We start from the raw sequence: 25,638 nt of genomic DNA, 5'->3' as shown, positions 1-25,638 counted from the left end.
GCGAAGTCTTGGCCGAGTGTAGTTTATCTGTAACCCACCGTGAAATTGAGCAGCTTTAGCAGGCTTTGGTTCAGGCTGCCCCTTACCCCTGTATGTTTACCCCTGGAAACCCTTGATCTGCCCTAAATATATACCACTCGTTGTTCCCTTACACCATCAACCTATTGTTAAGTTGCATCTATCTTTAAAGAAATGTAATTTTCCGTGATATCAGTTTTTAACCAATTACTTTATAACTATTAAACATTTACTCACAACAGTGTTAAAGCTGCCGTTACTTCAAGATCACAACAAAGAACAATGCTGCTCCCTGTCCATGCTACTGAGCAATTTATGTTTTTGCCCTAAAATAATTCTGCATATTTCCAGTTAAATTAAACGTCTGGTGGAAAACATTAGCGTCAGTGAAATCAGCTCCTGTAATGTTTGGACGGGATAAAAACTTCCAGACTTTGGCCTTGCTGGTTGCACAGTTAACAACTACAATGTGGTATGAGTGTGTCAATCTTCTGCGCAATTTACAGTAACATGCACCATAGCTGTCTGTAGTTTTTTCCGTTTTCAAATGCAACAAATGTATTAGAATGATCGCTTGAATATTGATGTGATAATAATCCTAGACATAGCTTTACCTTTTTACTACCTATCCCGGTCCCACAGCTGCCGTCACGGTAGTCTTTGTCTGACAGTCAAGGGAAGGCGAGGGTCCTCTCATAAGGCCAACAGCTGCATTCACAAGGCTTGGCTTCCATCGGCCTAGACAATCTATTTTAGTCCTCCGTCTAACCCATATCTGCTCTCAGAATTTACTGTGGCGAATAAGGGTATGGGTAACATATTTCTCGATCGGAGAGGGGAGGGGGCAGGGCACAAGAAAGACAGAATACTTGGAGAAATGCCAGGCAAACTTTTGTGAGTTATACATTATATGGAGCGGCAGAGTGAAGGCGAGAGACAGATCGGGTGATATAGACGGAGAGAAAGAAAGAGGGGAGTGATCTGGGAAAGCAATCTGGTTTTTGTGGTGACTGACAGCGATGCATTTGATACGTGAGATTCCACCGCGGCTGTAACCAAGCCTTCACTCACATATGCCCCAAAGTCATATAGCAATCCTTCTAACTGTCACCTCTTCAGTGATCCCACTTTGTGTACAGTGTGTACAGTGTGTGGGTGTAAATACTAGGCCAGCTTCTGAACACAGGTGAGCTGCTGGTGCTGTAGTATCATCATCCTTTTTACACATTTACATGCTTTGTAGATTGTGTTACATCTGTTCACTCTTGTTTCATATTCTCCTCTGATCATGATTCCCTCTGTGTATCCAGAGAAAGAGAAGATAAGAGAGATTTAAAGGCAGGAAAACTAGCAGAGAGTAGCAAAGACCAAGCAAGAAGGAGAAAGTAAAGTAAGGGAGAGGGGTTTATTGGAGTTTGGTGGTGTTTTTTTGGTGCTTAAGTGAGGAAGTTCAGTGTGACCCAGGAGGACGGCAGCATAGACGCAGCTTTAGCTTGGCTTTCAGCTTCAATGACAGCACTCCTGAAAGAGTGAAAGATAGAAGTAAGTATGAAAAAAACAAAATCCACTGCTCCTTTCTGAACCTGGTCTCTCCTACTGATCCAAAAATCAGAAAGCGTGCAGGCCTGTAGAGGAGCAGCTGGGTGTGACCAGCCTTTTCTCTACGTCTTCACCCTGTATCTTTCTACACCTCTCGCCATCTCTCACTCTCTCCTGGGTAAAAAAAGAGCTTTAGGAATGGAAGAGCAGTGCATTACTAGCCTCTCTTCCTAGGCTGATGAGCTGGTAAGGTGTAGAGGAGATTCTTGTTTGGCGTTGGAGAGATCTGGTGCGGCCGACACTGCCTGAATCACTCGCTTCGTCTAGCCTGGTTAAGCTGACTCGCGGACAGATGCAACTATAAGGCCTCTCACTTGTGCTACTTTCTTTCTTTTTGTACTCCTCTTCTTGGTCTCAGAGCAAAGAAATCTGATACCACCTGCCTCCCCCTTGCCCTTTCCTAACTCCCTCCTCCTCCTCCTCCCTCCTCCTCCTCCTCCTCCTCCTCCTCCTCCTCCTCCTCCTCCTCCTCCTCCTCCTCCTCCCTCAAGGACAGCCCACTGTCTGCCCCGGGGGCTGTTTATCTACGGGGGGGATGAGAAGGAGAGGGTAGGAGGGGGACCGGTTTGTTTCGTTTTGGCCGTCAACAATGGACCTCAGTCTGTGCTGACGGACTACTCCAACATATGGTACCCACCTGTCTCTCTCTCTCTGTTTAGATTTCTTTGCTTATTCCTGCGTTCTCTCACCCAAACACACTGGGCGGATTAGAGGCCAGATTCATCACACACACAGACCTGTTTGCTTTAGCAACCTGAGCCAGGCGCACACTTACACTCACACACTTTCACATACGTGCTGCAAGTTCAGCACACACGCGTAGCAAAATAAAATGTCTATCCTTTTCTTCTAATGGATCCTCTCACTACCTCAACGACCCTCCCTCCTTTTAAAGAAACCTATGTGTCAGCCATTTTTTGGAATCCTGTTAAGGAGAGAAAGTAGCCTTTAGTGTGTGTTTGTGGCTGTGGGTGTGTGTAGGTGTACGTGTAGGGGTGTGTGTAGGGGGGTGTGTGTGTGTGTGACCCTGATGAATTAAAAAATGCACTGTTATTAAAGGCTGTGTCAGAGGCGATGATTTACAGAGGGGAGCGATGACAAGTCAGAAGAACTCACACGCCGAGCTGGCACACACACACACATGCGCACGTACGCACACACTCACACTGTGCTCTCAGGCCTCCAAGCTGAGCAGTGACCTCCTCACCCCTCCTTCCCCTTCCTCCTCCTCCTCCCTCCCTCTCTCACTCTAATAAAACCTGTCTGACACCACTGATGTGTGTATATGTGTGTGTGCGTGTTTGTGTGTGTGTGTGTGTGTGTGTGTGTGTGTGCGTGCGTGCTCCGCGGCAGCACAAAGACTCTGTTGTTGGGCCTCCCTCTTAGGCCTCCCTCATATTTTCTTTAAAGGTGCAGTGCGCCCCCAAGAATGCCACAGGGGGAGCGGGGAGTTGGGGTTGGGGGAGTCTAGGAGGAGCTGGTGTGTGTGTGTGTGTGGGTGGAGGGGGGGCATACTTTACAATGCTACAGCTCACCCAGGTCACAGAGAGAAAAAGGCAAAGAGTGAGTGTGAAAAGGAGAAATGAAAGAGAAGGGTCAGAGCAGAGGAGTGCTTCTTGACAAGGTAGATATGGGAGCGTTAGGCTCTAGCTCTGAGTGTGTGTGTGTGTGTGTGTGTGTGTGTGTGTGGTGTGTGTGTGTGTGTGTGTGTGTGGTGTGTGTGTGTGTGTGTGTGTGTGTGTGTGTGTGTGTGTGTGTGTGTGTGTGTGTGTGTGTGTGTGTGTGTGTGTGTGTGTGTGTGTGTGTTGTGTGTGTGTGTGTGTGTGTGTGTGTGTGTGTGTGTGTGTGTGTGTGTGTGTGTGTGTGTGTGTGTGGAGCGAGCAACTATTGAAATCTGTGAAGTAATAGTTCTCCCTTCCAAATCAACTATCAGACATAAATAAATACTCATAAAATAAAACTGCTGATTCCATGAAGCAAGCGTTTGCATTTGGGCCAGTCAGCTTACATTTCTCCAATGACTCCAATAACAATAACTTCACAAAAGCACATACAAGCCAAATAAAACACATCAACTTTCATTAGAATCATACGATGATGATCATATGATCATATCTTGATGCACCTATACAAAATCATCTAGGTCACTTAAGTATTAAAAAAAATTCTAGGTGTAGAAGAGTGAGAGAGTTTTTTGTTTAAAGTATGACACATTTGTTGCATTACTTTTAGTCAAAAAATGTGCTAACATCATTTTCTTATAAAGCTATAAAACTACATTTTAAATCATCACCATCTTAACAGTATATAATTGCCTATAAGCTCTGGCACATTTGAATAAACTAGGATCTCAATCCACAATACATACATACATTAAACTCTCCAGAGAAGTACATGGTTTGTTAGTAGTTTTTGTCTCTCACATACACCCACCTCCTTGAATCAGGCGTAGGAGAGGAGACAGGCATCACCTCTGCTTGGTTGTAGCGTTTATGAAAGCCATAAATGGCTCTTTAATATAGTGGTAATCAGGGTGGTAATTTGGGTGGAATTGTCCCTTATTGTTGCCAGACATGCCTCCCAAACTCCTGCCAACACACACGCATATGCACACACACACACACACACACACACACACACACACAAACGCACACACTCACTCTTGGGCAGACAGGGTGTTCAAGGAGTAATTCACACCACATGCCAACAAACTGGGCGGTTGTGTTTTTTTTTTGGTTTTCTGTGTGTGTATGTCTGCGACTGCTTTAATGCTGAGGTCAAACCAGTAAATGGGAGGGGGTTCCCGAGATTTTTGTTAAAGTGTTAAAATACATGTGTGTGTGTGTGTAGGCAAGTCCACAGCCACGTCCATGTGTGTGTGTTTTAATTGCGGTCTCAGCTAAAGTAGCAAGTGTGCTGGATACAGATGGTTTTCATCACCGCACAGTGGACTTCTCTCTCTTTGTGTCTCCCTCTAATCTCTCCTCTCTGTTTTTGTAATTAAATGTTACTTAATGTACCCGGGCTTCTAATTTGACAATTCATTAAATATGTGACAATATACAGTAAGTGTGTGCCGCACTGTTTCACAGCGTTACAATATTCTGCGGTTGTGAAATGATGCAGTAGAACAGATTTCTGGTGCTGCATGATTGAGTAAGAGCTTCCATAAAGAACATCTTTCAATCTGGCCGTTAATTTGTGGTGTCTGCACATACACACACACAAAACACACACACAACACACACACACACACACACACACACACACACACACACACACAGACCAGCACAACCTCATGACAGAGGGTTAGAGAGGGGAGACAGCAGGATGCACATTTGCTTCCTCTGACTCAAAGGGGAAAGGTTGCTTAGTAAATATTGATTTATGAAAGTGTATATGTGTGTGTGGGTGTGTGTGTGTGTGTGCGCAAGGCAGCTTTTGTGTTTTGCGATGGGTGTTTTCTTGTTATGTTTTAGGAGCAGTTCAGACATTCCAACAAAAATGCCCATTCCACTGGGACTTATTTGTCTTAATGATAGAGAGCCTGAGTCCTAAACGCTAAAAAGCAACACAGCAAAGAAAAGAGAGAAATGTAATGACACAAAGAAAGACAGTTATTATGTTTTTAATTAAATGAAGGGTTAGGAGGAAGGTAGTGGGGAAAAAAGAGGAGTTAGACAGCTGAAGTTACATTGTCTGAGGGATAAATCGCAACACTCAAGGGCAGAGTGAAGGAATGGAGAGAGCTAAAGAGTGATGGTGTCACTGGTTTGAATGGACAGCCCTGGAGGGCATAAAGGGGATAAATGGGAAGAAGAGAAGGAGTGAAGAGGTGGGTGGTGGTTAGTCACAGCTCTTTAGGGCACATCGGGGAAAACGGCCCATTACATCACTCTGACACACACAAACACAGTGCAACTGACACACATCAAGATTTGCTGACACACTTCTGCCTCAGAGGATGTGGAAAACCCACTTTGCATCTTCGTCGGAAAGGAAAGGGAGAAGTAGGAAGAGGGGAAGGGAAGGGGTGTGGAAGTGGGAGAGTGAAAGCAGGATTGAGAAACAACGAATGGAAAGGAGGAGATGATCAGAGTTTAGGAGTTAAAGAAGGTTTTGGGATGTATTCAGACACATGGACGCACAAACGCAGTTCCTGTGTTTGCGCCAGGTGGACGTCTCAGGTTAAAGGAAATCCGACCTGACAGCTTGGCAAAGGGAGAGTGCTCAGAGAGCGGTCTGTAGGGGAGTTTTAGTGCTTCTCCTTTCTGTTCATTTAAGAAATAGTTTGTATGGGTGTTTACTGTTTTTTATTGAAACTGACCTTGCACACATGCAATTTACAAGAAAATAGTTTAAGTAAGGTGTGACTTTTGAAACATGTGTCTCCATGATGAGTGTGTTGTTTAATTCTGTAGATATTTCACTATGTGACAATGTGTGCACGATGAACATCTGATCATCTCTATTTCTCCCTCGTAGGCGCTGCAGGCAGCCAGACAGTTCCTCCTCCAGCAGGCCTCTGGACTCAACTCCCCTGGCAACGAGATCAAACAGAGCGCCCTGCAGGTCAGTAAACACACACACAAACAGACTGATGCACAACCAAAGTGTTGCTTTGTCACCATCGGTATAATATGAAACCCCTGGCTGCCGCAGCTTTGCCTTCTCCAACTTGCCACGTCCACCACACAGTGTGATATAGGCACATACTTTTCTCTCTCTCGCTCTCTCCCTCTGTCTGTGAGTGCATGTGTGTGTGATTGTTAATGTATGTGTGTGAATGAGGTCTTTGTAGTGATTGGGTAGTGAGCTGTTTTCAGAGTTAAATTCCTCAGTAAGCGGAGAGAGAGGGGTTAGCAGGAGTGCAGGATCCCCACTGAAAGATACTTGAGGAGGACACACACACACACACATGTTGATGCATATCACACATGACTTTACTTCTGGTGGTTCTTTAGAATGATGTGATGTTTGGTATACAGAAGTGTGATTTGTAGCCATGGCTCATATCAATAAAGTGGGGCCATGGGTCTACTAGAGCAGCAAGCAGTCTGCTGGAGAACTGCTCTTCTCATTACCGTCCAAAATGATAAACAGACAGCTGTAACACCACAATATGGGGAATGAAGAAAGAGAAAAAAAGGTGAAAAGGAGGGATGTGAGTCAGAAGCAACGATAAGGTCAGATTTCATTCTCAGCGTCTGCAGCCAGTATGGTGAACTTGGGAAAAATGGGAAACTATAAAGCTGATAATACAAAGTCAATTATGTTTTAGAGTGATATCTTGCAACATTTACATCTAATAGGACATCAAATGAATGCTTCATGGAAGCATTTTAATTTGTTCTCATAAATATTTGGTGTTGGCTCATGTTATTCCAGGAAAACTCATCTGGTGCAAATAAACTTTTATATGTCCAGCAACAGGAAGAGGGGTTTGTTTGAAAATGAGCTCGGTGTTTAATATGAATATTATGAGTAGCCTTCATGATAGAGCAGACAAAGAAAAAAACTCAAACGTCATCAACGGAAAGACCAAAGAAAAATATTTTGCCGTGTCGGCCACACAGTTTAATTGCCAAGTGACCTCTGGGATGTGCAAAAATGCCACAGAATTAATGACTGCTTATTACTGGAGATGTCAGAAAAGAAATAATAATGTATAAAAAGGGGGATCTTGCAGATTACACTTTAATCAAAACCCCAATTGGAAATGGAATCACTATATTTACTTTGGATAGAAACTGGCAGTCAGAGAAATGATATGGTGACTTTAAAGGGGTCAGAGAATAAAATAAATACATTTTTATATAAGATCTTTATTGTTAAACATTCCAAGGACTTAAATATAATTTATACTATTAAACCAAAAAGAAATTCCATGCTTACATTAATATTAATACGTGTCACATCATTTCAAAACTGCTTATCTTTCTATCGCATTTCCTCCTTAAATCTTATCATTCACATGGTTCAAATCCATGTGGTCGATCCAAATGGGTCAGTGTGTGTTATCAGACCCTTTCTCTGACCTGTGTCTCATACATACATATAGGACACAAGTGCTTTGGCCTCGAATGGGAATTGAATAAAATATAGCTTATGTTTTAGAAAAAAAATCTTTCTCTGACTCACCCTAAAAAAAACGAAAGAAATACAAAGTGAGGAAGTAAGAAAAAACAACCACGTGAAGGGAACTGAAAGTTAAAATGTTATGTAAATCTGTTGTTTAGCAATAAACTGTAAGGAACGATACTTTTGAGTCTCTGTGAACGCTGACAATGGGTTAACCTGCAAGTATTCTGAGTTCAAACGCAGATTCATTTGACCTGCCTTATATGAATAACCTTACACTGTTTTCTCCTCTCTCCGTCTCAAACACACACACAAACACACCCCTCCTCTACTCCCTCCATATATGTCTTGTTTGTTGGTGCCTGGCCTGGCTAGCCTCTCTGTACTCTCCAGGGCATCCACGCTACATCTCTGTTGTCTGAGCTGTCAGCTCACATAGCCCCAGATACCCTGCCAACACACACACACACACACTTTGATTTACATTTGTGTGTGTGTTTGTACTTGGATCCTTGCAGTCCGAAACACAGGCACAAACAACACAGCACAAAGCGTTGTTTGTGTGAAGCTACAGCTCTGAAGTTGTTTACGAGACCTCACAACAAACCTGACTGCTAAGGTGGCGCACAGAGATCTCTTAATTACTGTAATTTAGAGGTTGACGATCATTATTGAAAATCGCAGAGAACCTGCACTCGGTTGCTGTGATTGGAGCGGGCATCTGTCGGTCACAGAGAGGGTGAGTGAGCCTCGAGTGAGTGGAGCTAGACATTTAATCTGGCCACTTCTAAAGGTGTCAGTAAGCAACTGTACGGTGACACAGTGGCTCACATCAGGCACAAAATGGCCGTCCTCAGGTTGGTTCCTGCTGGGCTGCTCTCACACATGCAAATGAGCCTCAGCCAATAATGAGATCTTTAGGAGCTCGATAATTAGATTTTTCCCTTCTCTCTGAGGGAGAACGACAGAGGCAGACAGGGAGAGCGGGAAGACTTCTATTCGTGTCTTGACTTCTCTGGAGAAGCCTTGGTCTGCACTGACAAGCCCCCGCCCCCCACTCTCCCTTAACCCCCCTCCCCATCATAGTTCTCTTCTTTTCTTTATTTATAATAGAGGGGAGGATCTGAGCTGAGAGCAAAAGAAACTCTGAGATTATATCTGCTTTTTGATTGGTTGTTCAGAGATGGTTTCTGTGTTTGGCTGGCTGTGTGAGATGTTATCAAGCCTGTGTGTGTGTGTGTGTGTGTGTGTGTGTGTGTGTGTGTGTGTGTGTGTGTGTGTGTGTGTGTGTGTGTGTGTGTGTGTGTGTGTGTGTGTGTGTGTGTGTGTGTGTGTGTGTGTGTGTGTGTGTGTGTGTGTGTTACTGTCATGTGTCACATTCAGGAGAAACTCGACAATGGCTCAAGTCTCTAGACAGGCAATTGCAGGATAAATTGATTGTGCGCTACAAAATTGTTGCTCCAGTTGCTGAAAAGCACAATAATCAGAATAGTGTGAGGAGTTTGACGATTCAAAACGATAGAGGTGGTTTATTATGACGTTAGAAACAGTTTTACACATATGTAAATAAAAATAATAGAAAATTGCAATGATTTTCACAACTCTTATATCATGTTTAAAGCATGAGTTCTTTAAGGTTTTTGAATGATATTGCAAAACAAATTGTGGATTTAAGAGGTTAAAGATGAAAAATCATGCACAACAAAACAGTTAGATATTGAAATGCTGTACTTGGAGAGTCAATAAAAGTAACTAGTTGTACAAATTGTGGAAAACCAGCGTGGAAGCCCATTCAGTTCCTGAATCAGTCTAAGTGAAAAGGCATTTCCTTTTTAAGAGATTTCACTTGAAAGATACCTCTGCGGTATTTGGATAATTTCACTCTTTAGGTGTGTGTTTGTGGTAGGTATCGGACATAATTGGCCACAGTTAGCATAATTGCTTGTGGCACGCGTGCGACTGAGACAGTGTGCCAATTGGCGGATTACCCAGCATGATGCGTACCATGCCTCCATGACCTGCCACACGTTCTCTACAATGGACACACTTGGCACGCGCTTATACACTGGGTGGGCACAAGCAGACACATATACACCCACTTGGCAGACCCGCGGCTGGCACACTTAACACACTGCCACTTGGCATGCTCACATACAGATTAACGCACGTGCTTGGCTGTGGCCCATACGTATGTAATTGAATAGCGCGGTGTCCTGTTTTCATGTATTATGGAAGAGCTCGTTTAATTAGGAAAAAAATGAAAAGACTCATTAGAGATATGTTAATTAGCTTGCCTCTCTGCTCTCTGGAGAGCGCTGGCACCGGCACAGTGGGATGGAGGAAGAGAGGAAGGAAGAAACTGAGTCATGTCAGTCTTAAAGCAGAGAGAGAGTTTATTTCAATGAAAATACTTTTAATCAATATTACAGCCCTTATTCACCACATTTCTATATGTCGCTGAATAGCTGCTTGCCTTCCCCAGCTGCCTTATTTGAACTACTACATATTTATGAAAATCTACTGAACATAAGGATTCTGTGGCAGGGTTCAAAGTCTTTTAACTAATCAACAAAAGTATGTGGAAAGATGAGTGTTTAACCCCCCAGAGTCTGCGGTACTGAAGCGGTTCCTTCTCTTTTATTTCCTTTCAAAGTGTTTTTCCCAAAGCACTCCTTTTGTCCACTCAATGAAAGTGCTTAGTTGGCAGTTTCTCTTATTTGATGTGGAGGGAATTGGGGCTGCGTGTGTAGGTTAGTGTGTGTAGGTTAGTGTGTGTGTGTGTGTGTGTGTGTGTGGTGTGTGTGTGTGTGTGTGTGTGTGTGTGTGTGTGTGTGTGTGTGTGTGTGTGTGTGTGTGTGTGTGTGTGTGTGTGTGTGTGTGTGTGTGTGTTGGGGGTGGTATGGGGTCCTGACAGTTTGTGAAGGGTGTATGGGAGGAGGTTGAGCAGTTCGTGGAATGGGTTTGGCTCTGGGCAGAGGGCTGGACAGACAGAGGGGAAGGATGGAGAGGAGAGGTTTGGGTCTGATCACTGAAGTGTGAAACTCTTATTTTGTGATTTGAAACATGAGTGAAATCAGTAATGAAATATGGTCGATAAAGGCCTCTCACACTTCCCAATGAAATGCTCCGAGTGTGAGTGTGTCTGTGTGTTTCTAGAAATGTGTTGTCATTTTATTCTGAAGCACTGGGGCGTTAGATGGTGTGAGGCGGCGGACGAGGGGAGAAGAAGGTAGGGGGGAGATTGGGGGAGGAGGATTTTCCACTTGAACTTACTGGTCTTTTACTGTCTGTATTTTTATTTCTCTGGCCCCTGTCAAGGAGAGCTCAGTTTTATGTGAATCCACATGAATTGTGTGTATGAGTTTGTGTTCATATATGAGCAAAGATCTCGACTCCCTGCCTTCCTCTGTGGGCTCAGGTGCCGCTACTGTCCTCACTCCTTTATCATTTCATCTATTAATCCATCCTTACATGCTAGCATCAACACAACCACTCAGCCATCCTCCAACCTTCCTCTCAACTTCTCTATTCTTACCTTATCCTCCGCTCAGTTTGTTCTCAGAAAGCTGCCAAAACACACACCAGTTCATTTTAAATAAAGCCAAATATATTTGTAAATCATATGTGATGTAATAAATATTATTGTTAGAGATATGTGAAAACTACCAAATGCTTGCCAACTATGAACAACTTGGCAAACAAGCTGCGGTAGAAGCTCAAAATGAAGAAAGCTTCATGAACTCAATTTGTGATGAACTAAGAAAAACAACCCTATTTTCAACTTGGTGACATTGTTGTCAGTTTAGTAAATTGAGGAACCCAGGGAGAAACAATTGAACATTTCATAATCACCACATTAAGCAATACATTGTTTAAACTAGAAAAAACAATTGCTTGCACATGTGGCTTCTACAAAAATGCATCAGAGGTAAAAGCAAATAGTTATAGATCAAAATGTACACACAAAGATAACAAATAAAATCAAACCTCCTTTGGCACATTAAGATTTTGATTGACACAAGCTAACACACACACATTGCTCACAGACAGAAACATTACTCAGCAGAACGTCTGAGGCGGTAAAATGCCTGTATCATCCCAACCCCACCTGGCTTCGCTCATCAGTTCCCCCCAGAGTAATGTGGCCCCTGGCCCCTCGGCAGATTAGCTGGAGGAGGGGTACTCACCACACACAATGGGGCCCTTTTACTTCCAGTGGAGACCTGGCCCTGAGCTCCAAACAACGCTCTCAGCACAGTGGGCGCTCCTTCTATTTCCCTTTTTCACTCAAATGCTTTTCTCCTCCGCTCCTCTGCTTTTCTCTTTCTAGCCCCTCGCTCTCTCCCCCTTCACCCACACCCCCATGTTCTCTTCTCATTTCTTGGCATGATGAGCACAGACAGGCTGTTTACCTGGAGGGACTGAGAGAGGGTAAGGAGCGATAGTGATGATAGCTGGTGAATAAACAACCAAAAAGAAGGAGGGGAGTTCACCGCACACCATTAAAGCCTTTACGCAGCGAGACGCGGCGCGGTGCTGCCTGCATTTTTAACGGGAGGCTCTCGTTTACCCCCCAGCCTGCAGGCAGCTACAGTGGCCGAAGATGGTCTTGCATTCATGCCATGTGCATGAATAAGCACAGATTTACCCTTTTTGACCACTGCTGCTAAGTTGTTCACACTGCCAAATGAGTTGTGTGGCTACATTAACTTCCAACAAGGATTACAAATCTTGCAAAAGAAAAATCCCAAATCATTATAGGCTACAGGGTGTCCGCGGGGTCTTAAAAAGTATTAAAAGTTGATAAATCAATTTAGCGAAAATTAAGGCTATTAAAAAGTATTAAACGGCATTTTCCAAGGTATTACATTTTGTAGCTTGTTTTCAATAAATATAAATTGTCCAAAGAGGTTGTATTCTACAGTGTGCCTGAATGTAATCATTGCGTAGGTGTGTAGTGTGATTCTGTGTAGTTTATTTATGGCATCCCGCTTGATAGCGCGCGAAGCTCCGTTTACGCCGGTTGTTAAACAACATCGTTATGGGGAAATGCAAGTTTGCGTCCAAATGGTTGGAAGATAAGGAGGAAGGACAATCAATACTGTATATAGTAAATGTGTCTCCAATGTAACCGGTTAAAACTCCAAGTGGCGATGAGGTCTTAGAATGCATGGAAAGGGTCTTAAAAAAGGTCTTAAAAGGTGTTAAATTCGACTTCAGGATTCCTGCATATACCCTGTAATAGCAATTGATTATATACAAATAATGTAAGACAGAGGCCAGTTTTAATGTGTGTGTGTGTGTGTGTGTGTGTGTGTGTGTGTGTGTGTGTGTGTGTGTGTGTGTGTGTGTGTGTGTGTGTGTGTGTGTGTGTGTGTGTGTGTGTGTGTGTGTGTGTGTGTGTGTGTGTGTGTGTGTGTGTGTGTGTGTGTGTGTGTGTGTGTGTGGAAGAGAGGCAGGAGTCCCTTCTAGGGTGAGGTGGTAATGCTCAGTGACAAGGATAAACAGTGCTGGGGTTTGAGATGGGGTTGAGGAGGAGGGGAGGAGGTCTATGTCAGCCTCCCTCTCCTCCTCCTGCCTTCTTCTCTGTCATTTTTTCAATTATCCCTCTCTCCTGCGTGTCCCCATAGACCCAGAGGCAGGGCCTGCATCATTTAGACTGAGAGCCTGTTTAGATTCTGATTATAGCCTCTTTTCTTCTCACCACTCACTGCTGTCTCTCTCTCACTCTCTCTCACGCACACACACACACACACACATTTTGGTTGAGGGCACACTGGATGTTGCTCTTTTTCAAACTGTCACATGCTTTTTGTTTATTCTAAATGTGATAATTTGGTGTGCAAATGAAGTGATGGTTAGGGCTGTTGTGTTTCTTTATTATGAGGAAGGTGAATGTGTGAAATCCAAAGTTGGCCCTGAATGAGAGAAGATGCACTCGTATAACCCGCCGGTCTCTATTCAAACACGCTGCTGAGCCGCACTGGGCTTATTCCCCCGGCTGCATCCTGGTTTAATATCAGATCGCCCTCCTTCCTCTCTTCATGAGGTTTCATCTGAAATGGAAAGTGGGGCTTTCTTCCTCGTTAGAATAAAAAGTCATCAAGGGAGGAGAGGAGAGAGGGATGGAGGCTCATTGAAATGCAAGTAACATCCCCCTTCTTTCTCTCCCTTCGCTCCTCTGGGACTCCATGCCTTTCTCCTCCTTCTCTTTCCCATCTTTAGGGCACTCTCTCGCTGCCTCTCTTTCTTTGTTAATCAGTTAAACTCCCTCTTCAAACAACCCCTCTAATTACTCCTCCACTCTCTGTAAACGACAAGGCTGTCTCTCGCTTCTCCTCTCCTCCCTCCTTCCCTCCCTCCCTACCCCCAGCTCCCTCTTTCCAAGACAGGGGTTGACCTCTGTCAGCCACCGAACCCTCAGAAATGCGTATGTGTGTGTTTGCACATAAGACTGATTCTTGCATTTAAACTATAGTGTGAGTGATATCTTTTGTTTTAAAATCCCATTATTATTAGTCGTTTCTTTAAACACCTGGATGTGTGTGTTTTCACTGTAGCACCCATCTCAACTTTAGGCCAACCAACATGCTGTGTAAGGATGTTTTGAGACTCTTTGCACACCTATGATCTATCTTTCATTCATTATTTCCTCTCTTCTTCCCTGTCTCTTAATTGTGTTCACCTCCTTTTCTTTCCTTCACTGTGTGGATGGTAACCTTCCTTCTCCCCTCTCCCTGCTCTCCCCTCCGCTCAAATCCCCCCCAAGCTTTACCTCTCTCCCACTAATCTAACACGCATCTCTCTCTTTTAAATTAACATGCAACATGAAAAAAATGGGGCGACAGCGGGAAAAAATTAAATGCATTTAATAAATGGCTGACTTCAAATCGCCCGGCTTTTCAGACTCTCCCTATTCACAGTCCAATGAAAGGGGAGAAATCATTCACCGGGAGAGACAAAGCCGAATGAAAATATAATTCCGCATTGTGAAGCGCTTTTGTCCTGGCCCGTCAAATCGCTAATGGCGAGGCTTTTGTTTTGTGGCGGCGCTCTCAGGCTGGCGGTGTCGTATGGCGGTGGCAACGCATGCTCCATAATCACCACGCTTTGTGATATTAGATTATAGGGGCAATTAATGGCGTCAAACCTTAACTACTCAGCATTCAGCCTGCCACACACACATTCAGCCTTTAAACACATGCATACGTGCACATTTATGCAAACAAGTGTACACCCACACACATGCGTTTCAGTATATCAGCACTTGCACACATGGGCGCGCGTTTGATTCTGGCGTCAGAGCATCATCCAGCACACAGAAAGGTGCTATAACTCCAGTAATTATTACGCCTGTGACTTAAAAATGTCAATGGCGGTGTGTATAAAATAGAATGTATGAGTTGTCAAGGAGGAAGAATGGGATGCACAAGAGCAATTAATTACAGCTTTTCATTTGGCTGCTTAGACTGACAAGGCCCGGCGGCGGGGGCAAGCTGGCATGACGCCAAGCTGCACCCGTCACCACCCCCACCTTACTCATGACACCCCGCCACCCCATCCCCTCTCTCTGTTCCTTTACCAACTGCCACAACAGCACCCTTCCCCTGCCTCACCCCGCTCTGACTCTGTCTTTTCTTTTCCTTCTTCTCCCTCATCTCAAACAAACACTCTCTGGCGCTACAGCTCATTCATCTACTATTCTCCATCCCTTCACCGTTACATGTGGCTGGGAGTGTGTTTAGTAAAGAGGAGTCTGCTTGGATGAAGGCAGAGTGTGGGGCCACTGACAAACACACAGAGAGAAAAAGAGACAGAGAGGGATGGAAGGAGGGAGGCTTGGGCCAGGTGGGAATTGGGGTGTTAGTATTTATGGCCAATCTTGTTTACAAAATCCGATCCTTACAGATGTAATGTACCCCTGACAGCTTGTCTCCTTGCTTTTTGTCGCACAATTCCCTCTCCCATCAGCCTCCCTCTCTGCCTTAGGTGGAGAGTAGATAGACTGCTCTGAAGAGAGATCCGCACTACCAGCACTTATGCATGCCCACACACGCACACACACACACACACACACACACACACACACACACACACACACACACACACACACAAACACACACACACACACACACACACACACACACACACACACACACACACACAAGCCCTTTGACCATGTTGACCAGATTGATATTTCACCACAAAGTGGGTATAGATAAATGGCCAATTTCAGAGGTGATAACTCAACCATGTATTTCCCTGTGAAACAGCCAACCCCTTTTGACTGACAGGATTATTTGTATTGAGAAGGCATTATGGTTTATTATTGTACAGAGGGAAGCCTGCAAACAGTGAGAACATATCAGCTCTCGGATTTGATCTCACTCCCTTTCCTTGCCTAAATATCTCTCTGTGTCTGGAATGCTCTGTCTCTTTTAATCCCCATATTGTTTTCTCAAACCTTAATTCAGTTAATAATCAAAGAAACACTTTGTCAGCAGTATTGTATGTGTGGTTTTTCATATATTCGTTCTCCATTTATGCAAGGGTGTGAGTTTCTCAGTTCCTGATTTATGTGGTTAGTTTTCTTCAGTTTTGCAGTGTTTGTCATCAGATTAGCATCTATGCCCATCTCTGTGTACAATGCCTGTGCTTTATGAGTGCTTGCACAACACAACTGCAAGAATTACCAAGTACCCTCACAGTGTGTGTGTCTGTGCGTGTGTGTGTTTGTGTGTGTATGTCTTTGCCTGCCTGCAGCTCTATCTGATGAGATAGACATCTCATCAGATATCCACTTTGTTGTTCTTTTCTTCTTAGCCAGGCTTGACTGTGTAGAAAGAGAATCGGAGGATGTCCTAATCATGTGTTTATAAAAGCAGATAAGATTTTGTATTTCATAGGGAGATTGCCTATCTGTCCTTTTATCTGCCTGTTGTCACAGAAATTGCCAGTTTAAAAAAATGTTTCATCTTTTTACAATGCCCGCCTTGTGATGTCTATTTATCTTTGTCTGATGTTGCCAGCTCTTCTTAGCAGTGACTGAGAGAGAGAGACAGAGAATGAGAGACAACATACGTCTCTCACTTTACCTGTCCATACCAGCATACTGTACACCCTCCATTCACATTGTTTGTTTTGAGTTAAGCATTTAGTTGCAGGCACAGTCATGCTTAAAGCTTGCTGCGCCGGCTGGGCCTCTTCACACAAAGCTCAGCCCATTGATTGAGTTGTCCTACGTTTGCAAGCCAGTATGTACATTTAAATATACTAACATGTCTGTGTTCTGTGCTGCTTTTAGGTGCCTGTCTCCATGGCTATGATGAGTCCACAGATGATCACTCCTCAGCAGATGCAACAGATCCTGTCTCCCCCTCAGCTCCAGGCCCTGCTGCAGCAACAGCAGGCTCTAATGCTACAGCAGGTAAACACACACATTCACACACACATTAGAACTGTTGGACCCGGTCCCAGGCTGACATGTTTGGATGTGTCTGTTTTAGTAGGCGCTGACATACACTGGGCGTGATTGTGTTTTATTGAATGCTCTGAGATCTTTGAAGATAAATACACATCCACATATCCACTTATACACACATTGTCATTTGGAGTACCTCCACTTTAGCATTGTTTCTAGGAGAATGTGCATGCTCCCACCTGCACATATATAAACACACACATACACACAGATGCCTGTACGCTTCTCAGCATCACACAGTGAATCATAGTGATTCAGGAGTGTGTATTGCTGATGCCCGGCAGGTGAGAGAAGGGTTGCCATGTCGACACAAACCAATAAACCCTCTTCATCTGAAACAGATCTGTCAAGTTGCAAGCCGCACCAACCTATGACCTCCTACCTACACACACAAAACACACACGCAACCTTGTAAAGGCTGTGAAGAGGACTATTAACAGAGTGGGGATAGATAAGTAATTACAGCTAGGATGTCTAGAAAACACATACATACACACACAGACACGCAGGCAAGGACAGAGCAGACAGAAGACTTAATAAGGAGCGGTAGCTTTAGGCGAGTATAAATTGCAGTGGGAAGATCTGACAACATGTATCATAATGAAAATGTGAAATGTGCTAGCTTTCTGGAAGCAGACAGGCAGATGGGTAAGAACCTCTTCACCAGCTCTCGACAGAGAAAAAAAAAGGGAGGGTTGATAATGCACACCCCATCTCTCTCTCTCATTCATGTACTCTCACACACACACACACACACACACACACACACACACACACACACACACACACACACACACACTATTAAAATCACTGAGTTTAACATTGCTCTCCCACTTAATTAACCACAGTATGGACTTGCTCATAGTGTATATCTGCAAATCAGGCACTTTTACACACACACACACACACACACACACACACACACACGGAACAATCAACCAACATATCACTCACTGAGGCATTACATGTCATATCCCCATGGCAATACAGCATTGTGTAAGAGTGTGTAAGTAAGGTTTACGGCCAACTGCTGCAGTGTTTATACGGGCACCCATTTCGGGATATGTGTGTGTGTGTTTTAACCTTTAAGTTTGTTCTAACCTTTACTTACGCTACAGCTGCTTTGCCTTTATTTCTCAGTGTGTTCACTAAAGTCAAGGTCATGGTAATAGGCTGTAGAGGTGAATGCCTCACTTATACATACTCTTAATGCACAGAGCCACTGAATCAAATCATTAAAAAGACCTTAATTATCACTTAATTATTCCCTCATCTCACCATTCTCCAGCCAAGTGTGTGTGTGTGTGTGTGTGTGTGTGTGTGTGTGTGTGTGTGTGTGTGTGTGTGTGTGTGTGTGTGTGTGTGTGGTGTGTGTGTGTGTGTGTGTGTGTGTGTGTGCATGTGCGTGCGTGTGTGTGCGCATGTGCGTGCTTGCATATGCATGTGTCTGTGTGATGAGGAGGCGATCAGGGCTAGTGACGCGGAAAAGAGAGATTAACTCGGCCTAAGGAGCGATAAAAGAGAGGAGAGACAGATGGAAAAGAAAGAGCAGCAAGAAGGAATAAGTCCTGCATTTAAAATGAATTAAGGACAAGAAGGAACGTCGTCGTACAAAAGCACAGTAAATTATGCAAATTTGGAGCAATGGCTGGGATAAGATTGAAACTGGAAATGTAAAACAGCTTTGCACAAAAAGAGCAGGGCCATCACATTACGCAGACTGTGTAGCGAGAATGGGCAGTGGAGTGTAGTCTGCTCAATGTAGGGTCAGACGGATGAGAGACTGAAACAACTGCTGCACTGTGTGAAGTCATTCTCTGCTGAAAAGCCTCTTTGAACATTTGACGCACCATGAAACAAAGACAAACTGCAGACGGACACATGTACAGGCTGTTCTCAGGAGGATACCCCCCTTACACATACACACACAGACACACACACACACACTGTGGTCAGTGTGAGATTTTCTGTCCGCCTTGCTCTCCTCTCAGCAAGATTAGAATCTTAATGGAGCTTCCTGAGTAAATTAGTGATTAGTAAATCAAACAAACAGGAAAGCTGCGGCCAGTCACAGGAGACTCTGTGTGTGTGTGTGTGTGTGTGTGTGTGTGTGTGTGTGTGTGTGTGTGTGTGTGTGTGTGTGTGTGTGTGTGTGTGTGTGTGTGTGTGTGTGTGTGTGTGTGTGTGTGTGTGTGTGTGTGTGTGTGTGTGTGTGTGTGTGTGTGTGTGTTTGCATATCATGAATTCATGTCTGTGTGTTTCCTTAAACTAGACAGCAATGCTATATCCTGTAGTTTAAATTATTCCACTAAGCATTTGCAGATGAAAATGAAGCACACATAAGACTGTCAAAAACACTTTCCTTTAAGTCCATCACACAGATACAAACACACACACACAGTTCCAACTGGTGTTTAATGACAGCAATACAGTTTGTACAGTAGGAGCTGGTATTTCGCAGAAGAATATTTCCATATGCATTTTTTCGCTGTAGTCTTAACGCGGACCTGTTCAGTCACGTCCTGTGTGTTTGTGTGTATGTGTGTGTGTGTGTGTGTGTGTGTGTGTGTGTGTGTGTGTGTGTGTGTGTGTGTGTGTGTGTGTGTGTGTGTGTGTGTGTGTGTGTGTGTGTGTGTGTGTGTGTGTGTGTGTCCAAGCATGTTCAGCATTATATACAGTAGCTTTGACAATCATCTAACTGTACAACACAACTTGACACACTATAATAGATCTATAATATTCCCCAGCAGCCTTCTTTATCAGGTCTGTGTTTGCCTGCTGTACGTTTTGTCAATGAACTGCATTCCACAAGACTCCCATTCAAAGTGGCTGACTATGGCGGGGCATTTTACTGTCGGTCGACTGCGGTACTGTTGAGGTTGATACAAAGTGTGTTGTGATTCACATGCCTCATATTTCTCCATCTTCTCTCCCCTCCCTGCCTCCCCTCTTTATGTGTCTGTCTCCAGTTACAGGAGTACTACAAGAAGCAGCAGGAGCAGTTGCATCTCCAGCTTCTGACTCAGCAGCAACAACAGCAGCAACAGCAGCAGCAGCAGCAACAGCAGCAACAGCAGCAGCAGGCCGGGAAGCAAGCAGCAAAAGAGGTGAACTTCAGCAAGCACACACACTCAGCTCAAGCACACTCTGAAGTACACGAGGACCCTTAAACGCAGTAAAAGTGGTTGACATGGGAGCCAGCTGAAGAAAGAAATCCCATGAAGGATATAATGTATAGATATGTCAGCTCTCTTTTCCCCTCTCTTGTCACATCCTATGCTTCACTAGTTCATTGTTTTGTGTACAAGCTTGTCTCAATACAAGGATTAGTGAATATGGATTTTCATTTCTTCCAGCAGCATGCCATGCCGAGGCAGTGAAAGAGTGCTGCGCTAAGCCTTACGCTATGCTGCCAAAGTATTCATCTGCGCGCCTTTAGCTCTAAGCCCGAGGTGAAATCTTTCTGTAGGAGGGGTCTGCCACTCTTTTAATTGTCAATTAACCTCGCCAGCATTAAGAGCCTCCCTTGCTCTCCTTTCTCTGTCTCACACACACACAAATATGCATGAACACTATCCCAGGTTTAACCACAGCTGCGGTACAGAAGGAGATCAGAGGATCAACTAGGATCACATCGTGGCACAACAAAGAGGGTCTCTATCGATCAGGTTACTGATTGACTATATGTGTGTAACAGAGACATTTTGATGCTCCTGCACAAGCATTACGGAACACATAGAGGGCCATGCAGGAAACAGACTTAGGGAGAAGGGCCTCATGAGACTATTCATATAAACGCATGAGGAGACACATCCTAGATCTCTCCTTCTCTTCCTCGTCCCCCTTCTCCCAGTGGGCAGACCCCCCCCCCTTACACCCCGCCCCACAAACTCTTCGCCGACAGCGGTCAACCAACTCGACCGTGACCAAAGCAAACCAGTTGTGGTTGATGTTGAAAGGGTGTCTGTATCGCTTTCCCCCTTTCTCCCTCCTCTCTGCTGCTGTCCCACTTTTCAGGTTTGTTGTCCTGTAACAACGAGACAAGTGCAAACACTGGTCACACGGCTACACATACATGCAGAGAGGGAGAGGCTTGATGTGTGACGGTTCACCGCACAAACATACACACTTGAGGGAATATGCCTCCCCACAGAACTGCATACAGCTGATATGACTAAGGCCATTTTTAGTAGTCAGTGGTTTTCAGTTGCCGCGAGCGGTCAATCAAAATCAAAAACACCTTTTTAGTTGACTCTCGTATCTGTCCTGGTCAAACAGCTGCTGTCAGATATCGAGGCAGGGGATGTGTTTCATTTGTGTTATGCTTGGTCTGTTTGTGAGCCTGTCCTACACTTTGAGATAATCAGCAATCAGGTAGGGATATTTTCTCTAGCAATGAACTACTGGTGAAAGTAGTGTAGAAGAGGATTTTAACCAACTTCAGATTTGAACAGGCCTTTTACACACACACATAAAAAGAGGACAGAAGGAGACAAAGAAGACGGAAGAGGAAAGAGGGAGAACAGAACAGAAAATCTCTCCTTCGCCTTTCCACTGTTTGTGCTCCAGTGGTTGTGACTTTTTGCCCTTTTCCCTCTTTTCTGCAATTTCTCTTCACTTTCTTGTCTGCGTGGAAGTGATGCATTGAAAGAAAGAGTATGTATGTGTATGTCGAGTCAGTGTTTGTGTGTCGCCGGTGCATTTGGGACTGGTCAGGAGTCAGCTTAATGAAGTGGCTCTGACCATCACAAGAGATGTGTGCATGTGTGTGTCTGAGATTCTCCTTGACTGTGTGTGTGTGTGTGTGTGTGTGTGTGTGTGTGTGTGTGTGTGTGTGTGTGTGTGTGTGTGTGTGTGTGTGTGTGTGTGTGTGTGTGTGTGTGTGTGCGTGTGTGTGTCTGTGAGTATCCTTCTAGAGGTGTGTGTGTGTGGGTGTGTGAATCTGTGTGACTGGCAGGCTCAGACACTGTGTGATGTGCTCATAAATCACATTGACAGCCTGTTACTGCGCTAGCTTTGGCCACTCAGCCACAGCTAATGTAAACAGAACACAGGCGCACACACACACACACACACACACACACACACACACACACACACACACTATGTGTGTTTTAAAGAACCATAGCCATATCTCAAGAGAGAATGAGGGACAGAGGGGGGAGTGGAAAAAAATAAAATGGACAGACAAGTAGAAAAGGAGGGGCAGGAGGTCTGGAGAGAGAAAAGAGAAAACAGTTCATTCAGGACATTTCATCATGATAGACCATTTATTGTAACAAATGAGAATTTGGCAGTTCACTTCAAAGAACTGAATCATGTAAGAATGACACAAATTTTGTCTATGACCACAACACCAATTGCCTTTGACAACGTTTGCAATGAGTCTTTGTGGTCCTAGAATTCTCAGTTTAATGTGGATTCATTCCTCATCCCTTAGAAACTCTTTAATGAAACTGGCCCAGATTTCCAGCAAATGATATGGTACGAATATTAAAAAACACTTTTTAACTTACTTGAAAGCTTATAGCTGAATTCCAATTGAAACAGTCACTGGAAATGATGTTTCCCCTCTCTTTGTTTGAAACAGTTGTTGTGATAATTCCTCTGCACCCCCCTAACAGCCCCCTCCCACTCGCAAACACACTGCCATCACACTTCTTCTCCCCAGGCACTAAGTCTGAAAGGAAGTGACCTATCTGCCCTTCCTGTGAGATCCTCGCTGTTCAAAGAGTTCCAGGCTGCCACTCTCTCTATCTCGCCCTCTCTCACACACACATACACACTCATGCACACACAATGAGCCGTTCTTCAAGTTGTATTTATTTATTTTTCCTCTCTACTTGTTATCTGCAAAAGATAAAGTCCATCTCTTTTGGGGGTTGGTCAGGGAGGGTTCAAATAGCCCAGGCCAGGTTTGACCCAGACTGGGAGGGCAGGAAAGGGAACATTTATCACCGCAACACATACTGACATTATCGCCACGCGCCATGTAGTCTCTCCCACTCTCCCTTCAAACTCCCTCATTCCCTTTACCTCCTCCTCCTCGCAGCTTTCTTCTGTTTAATACAGGACTTTTATTTTATATGGTGTTAGTCGACTTTATGCTTGAATTTGTTAGGATTGAATGTTGTAATGGGACAGGCTGACCAATTTAAATCACAATAACAATACTGGGAAGGGCTTCTTTTTAGATGAAAGACGACAAAATCAAAGGCAGCTGTCTGGCAGTCGTGTGAAAACTATAATTCACACTACAAAATGTTATTCTTTGTTATAGTTTGTTGTGAGGGCCAGAAGGTTTCTGCAGAATTGCACTGGCTCAGTGTACTTTCATGGATTCTCTGCCAATATTAGCAGAGGGCGTATTAATACAACTGTTGGCACTCTGCAAACTTTGATCACAAATTGACATATACATCAGTGGGTGGCCAATGGACCAGTGGGAGCTATATTTAAAAAGAACATCATGGATATCTGTATTTATAACCTATTTTCAGAATTAATAGAAATTATTTCAGAATTATTAAATAGCTACAAAGTGTAAAAAAAGTGAGTAAGGAAATAGGTGCGGATAACATAGAAGTAATACGTAACTTGATAACCTTTTCCCCCCTCTGTCTTTGGCCCTCAGCAGCTAGGCAGTAAGCAGTTGGCCTTCCAGCAGCAGCTGATCCAGATGCAGCAGCTTCAGCAGCAGCACATCCTCAACCTCCAGAGACAAGGCCTGGTACCACTGCAGCCCACCGCCGCCATGCAGTCTCTGCAGCAAGGTACGTGCACGCGCCGGCACACACATTCATAAACAAACAACACTCAGTCACACAGACACATCCTAACAAACATGCATGCATACACACATGGTCATAACCGAGCACACACACATACACACTGGCCTGTACCCAGTGCCGCATGTGAAGCCTGTTAAGTTAATCAGCCTATAAAAGATAAAAGGAACCTGATTGGTGGGTTTGTGGAAGGTACTCATTTGGATAATAGGTAAAATATGCCACTAAGCCCCCTGCTTGGAGGTGTGTGCATGAGCTTTTGCAAGTGTGTGTGTGTGTACTTGAGATTAGCCAGACACATGAACATCATCGTTTTGCTATTGCTGTGCCCACTGGATATTGTTCTGTTGCTATATGTAACTGCTCCCACAGTGCCTTCTTTTTGTCAGCATGGTTTAAGAACGATAAATGTTGACTGTTTGCCGGCCCGCCCTAAGTGAACATGTGTGCATTTGTGTGGGTTTTTCTACACTTTTGCCTGTGCACAATAATGTCTTAACGCATGCACACACACTACCTCACACGCAGAGAATGCTTTAGGGGCTCTAAAGTGGCCGTAACATTGCTAAACCGCTGACTGAGTTGACCAAACAAACCCGTTTCCTTCCCTCCGTCTGTGTGATCTTTCTCTCATGCGTGGTCACATGCAAGTCACACACACAAGCACACACACTCATAGTCGCTCTGTTATTTGAACCTGCCAAAAACAAACATAAACCTAATCAAATCATTTTAACTTCAAAAGGTTTCATTTCAAATACTGCAGGACCCAATTTTTTTACAGAAACCTGATCTATGCATGTGTGTGTTTATGTGCTAGAGGGCAGGGAGTGTGTGTGTGTGTGTGTGTGTGTGTGTGTGTGTGTGTGTGTGTGTGTGTGTGTGTGTGTGTGTGTGTGTGTGGTGTGTGTGTGTGTGTGTGTGTGTGTGTGTGTGTGTGTGTGTGTGTGTGTGTGTGTGTGTGTGTGTGTGTGTGTGTGTGTGTGTGTGTGTGTGTGTGTGTGTGTGTGTGTGTGGTTGTGTCCGCCAGAGGGTAAGTGGAATTAAAAGTGTACAGAGAGCAGGAAAAAAATCCATAGAAGATACAAATTAAAAACAAATAAAAAGACAGAAGCCACAGTTTTGGATAGAAGATGTGTTCATTTTCCAACAGATAAAAACATTTGGCTGTGGCATCTCCTTCTCTTTCTCACTCTCTCCCTCCGTATCAGAGTGGAATTTCCCTGCAGTGTGAAAGAGCCGGTCCATTGTGACGGCTCAGCCAGGCGTGAGGCAGAGCATTCCTCTGACCAGCCATGCCACACAAACACACAAACACACATGCATAAACACTTGCACCTACACACATACACAACTGCACACACTATTGCCCCGCCTCAAAGGGCCGTTGTGTCCGGTGGGTAACTGGTGGGGGGTGGACATGAGTGGGGTCCTGCTGTGGGTATTGTTTATTTCTCTTACTTGGAGGCTACTGAGTTCATGGCAAAAGAACAGAGAGCATTACATTACTATCAATCAAAAAGTAGTTTCTATTGAGATTGTGTTTCAGCACTCAAATATAAATAAAATGCATTACATTTGACTTCATCCTGTTAGGCCCCGCCTTCTTAGTAACTAAAAGCCACGTAAATCAATGATTTAAAGTAAGCAAACATACTCTCATCCTCGCAA

The 25,638-nt window shown here is 44.2% G+C and overlaps 1 protein-coding gene across 3 annotated transcripts in view; it reads left to right on the top strand.

The window, feature by feature from the left end:
• foxp4 (forkhead box P4) overlaps window positions 1-25,638 on the top strand; it is a 92,521-nt gene that overhangs the window by 43,141 nt on the left and 23,742 nt on the right. For 2 of the 3 annotated variants that reach the window (XM_034218270.1, XM_034218272.1), the window contains exons 3-6: window positions 6,103-6,189; window positions 17,003-17,125; window positions 20,149-20,286; window positions 23,814-23,952. In XM_034218270.1, coding sequence (XP_034074161.1) covers window positions 6,103-6,189; window positions 17,003-17,125; window positions 20,149-20,286; window positions 23,814-23,952 — 487 coding nt within the window. The remainder of the gene's footprint in view (window positions 1-6,102; window positions 6,190-17,002; window positions 17,126-20,148; window positions 20,287-23,813; window positions 23,953-25,638) is intronic. The other variant, XM_034218271.1, reaches the window with a different exon arrangement.

Source organism: Gymnodraco acuticeps, unplaced genomic scaffold (genome assembly GCF_902827175.1).
Source record: "Gymnodraco acuticeps unplaced genomic scaffold, fGymAcu1.1, whole genome shotgun sequence".
Classification (NCBI taxonomy): Eukaryota; Metazoa; Chordata; class Actinopteri; order Perciformes; family Bathydraconidae; genus Gymnodraco; species Gymnodraco acuticeps.
Note: the sequence above shows the minus strand (reverse complement) of the source record. Positions and strands in the feature narration are given on the sequence as shown.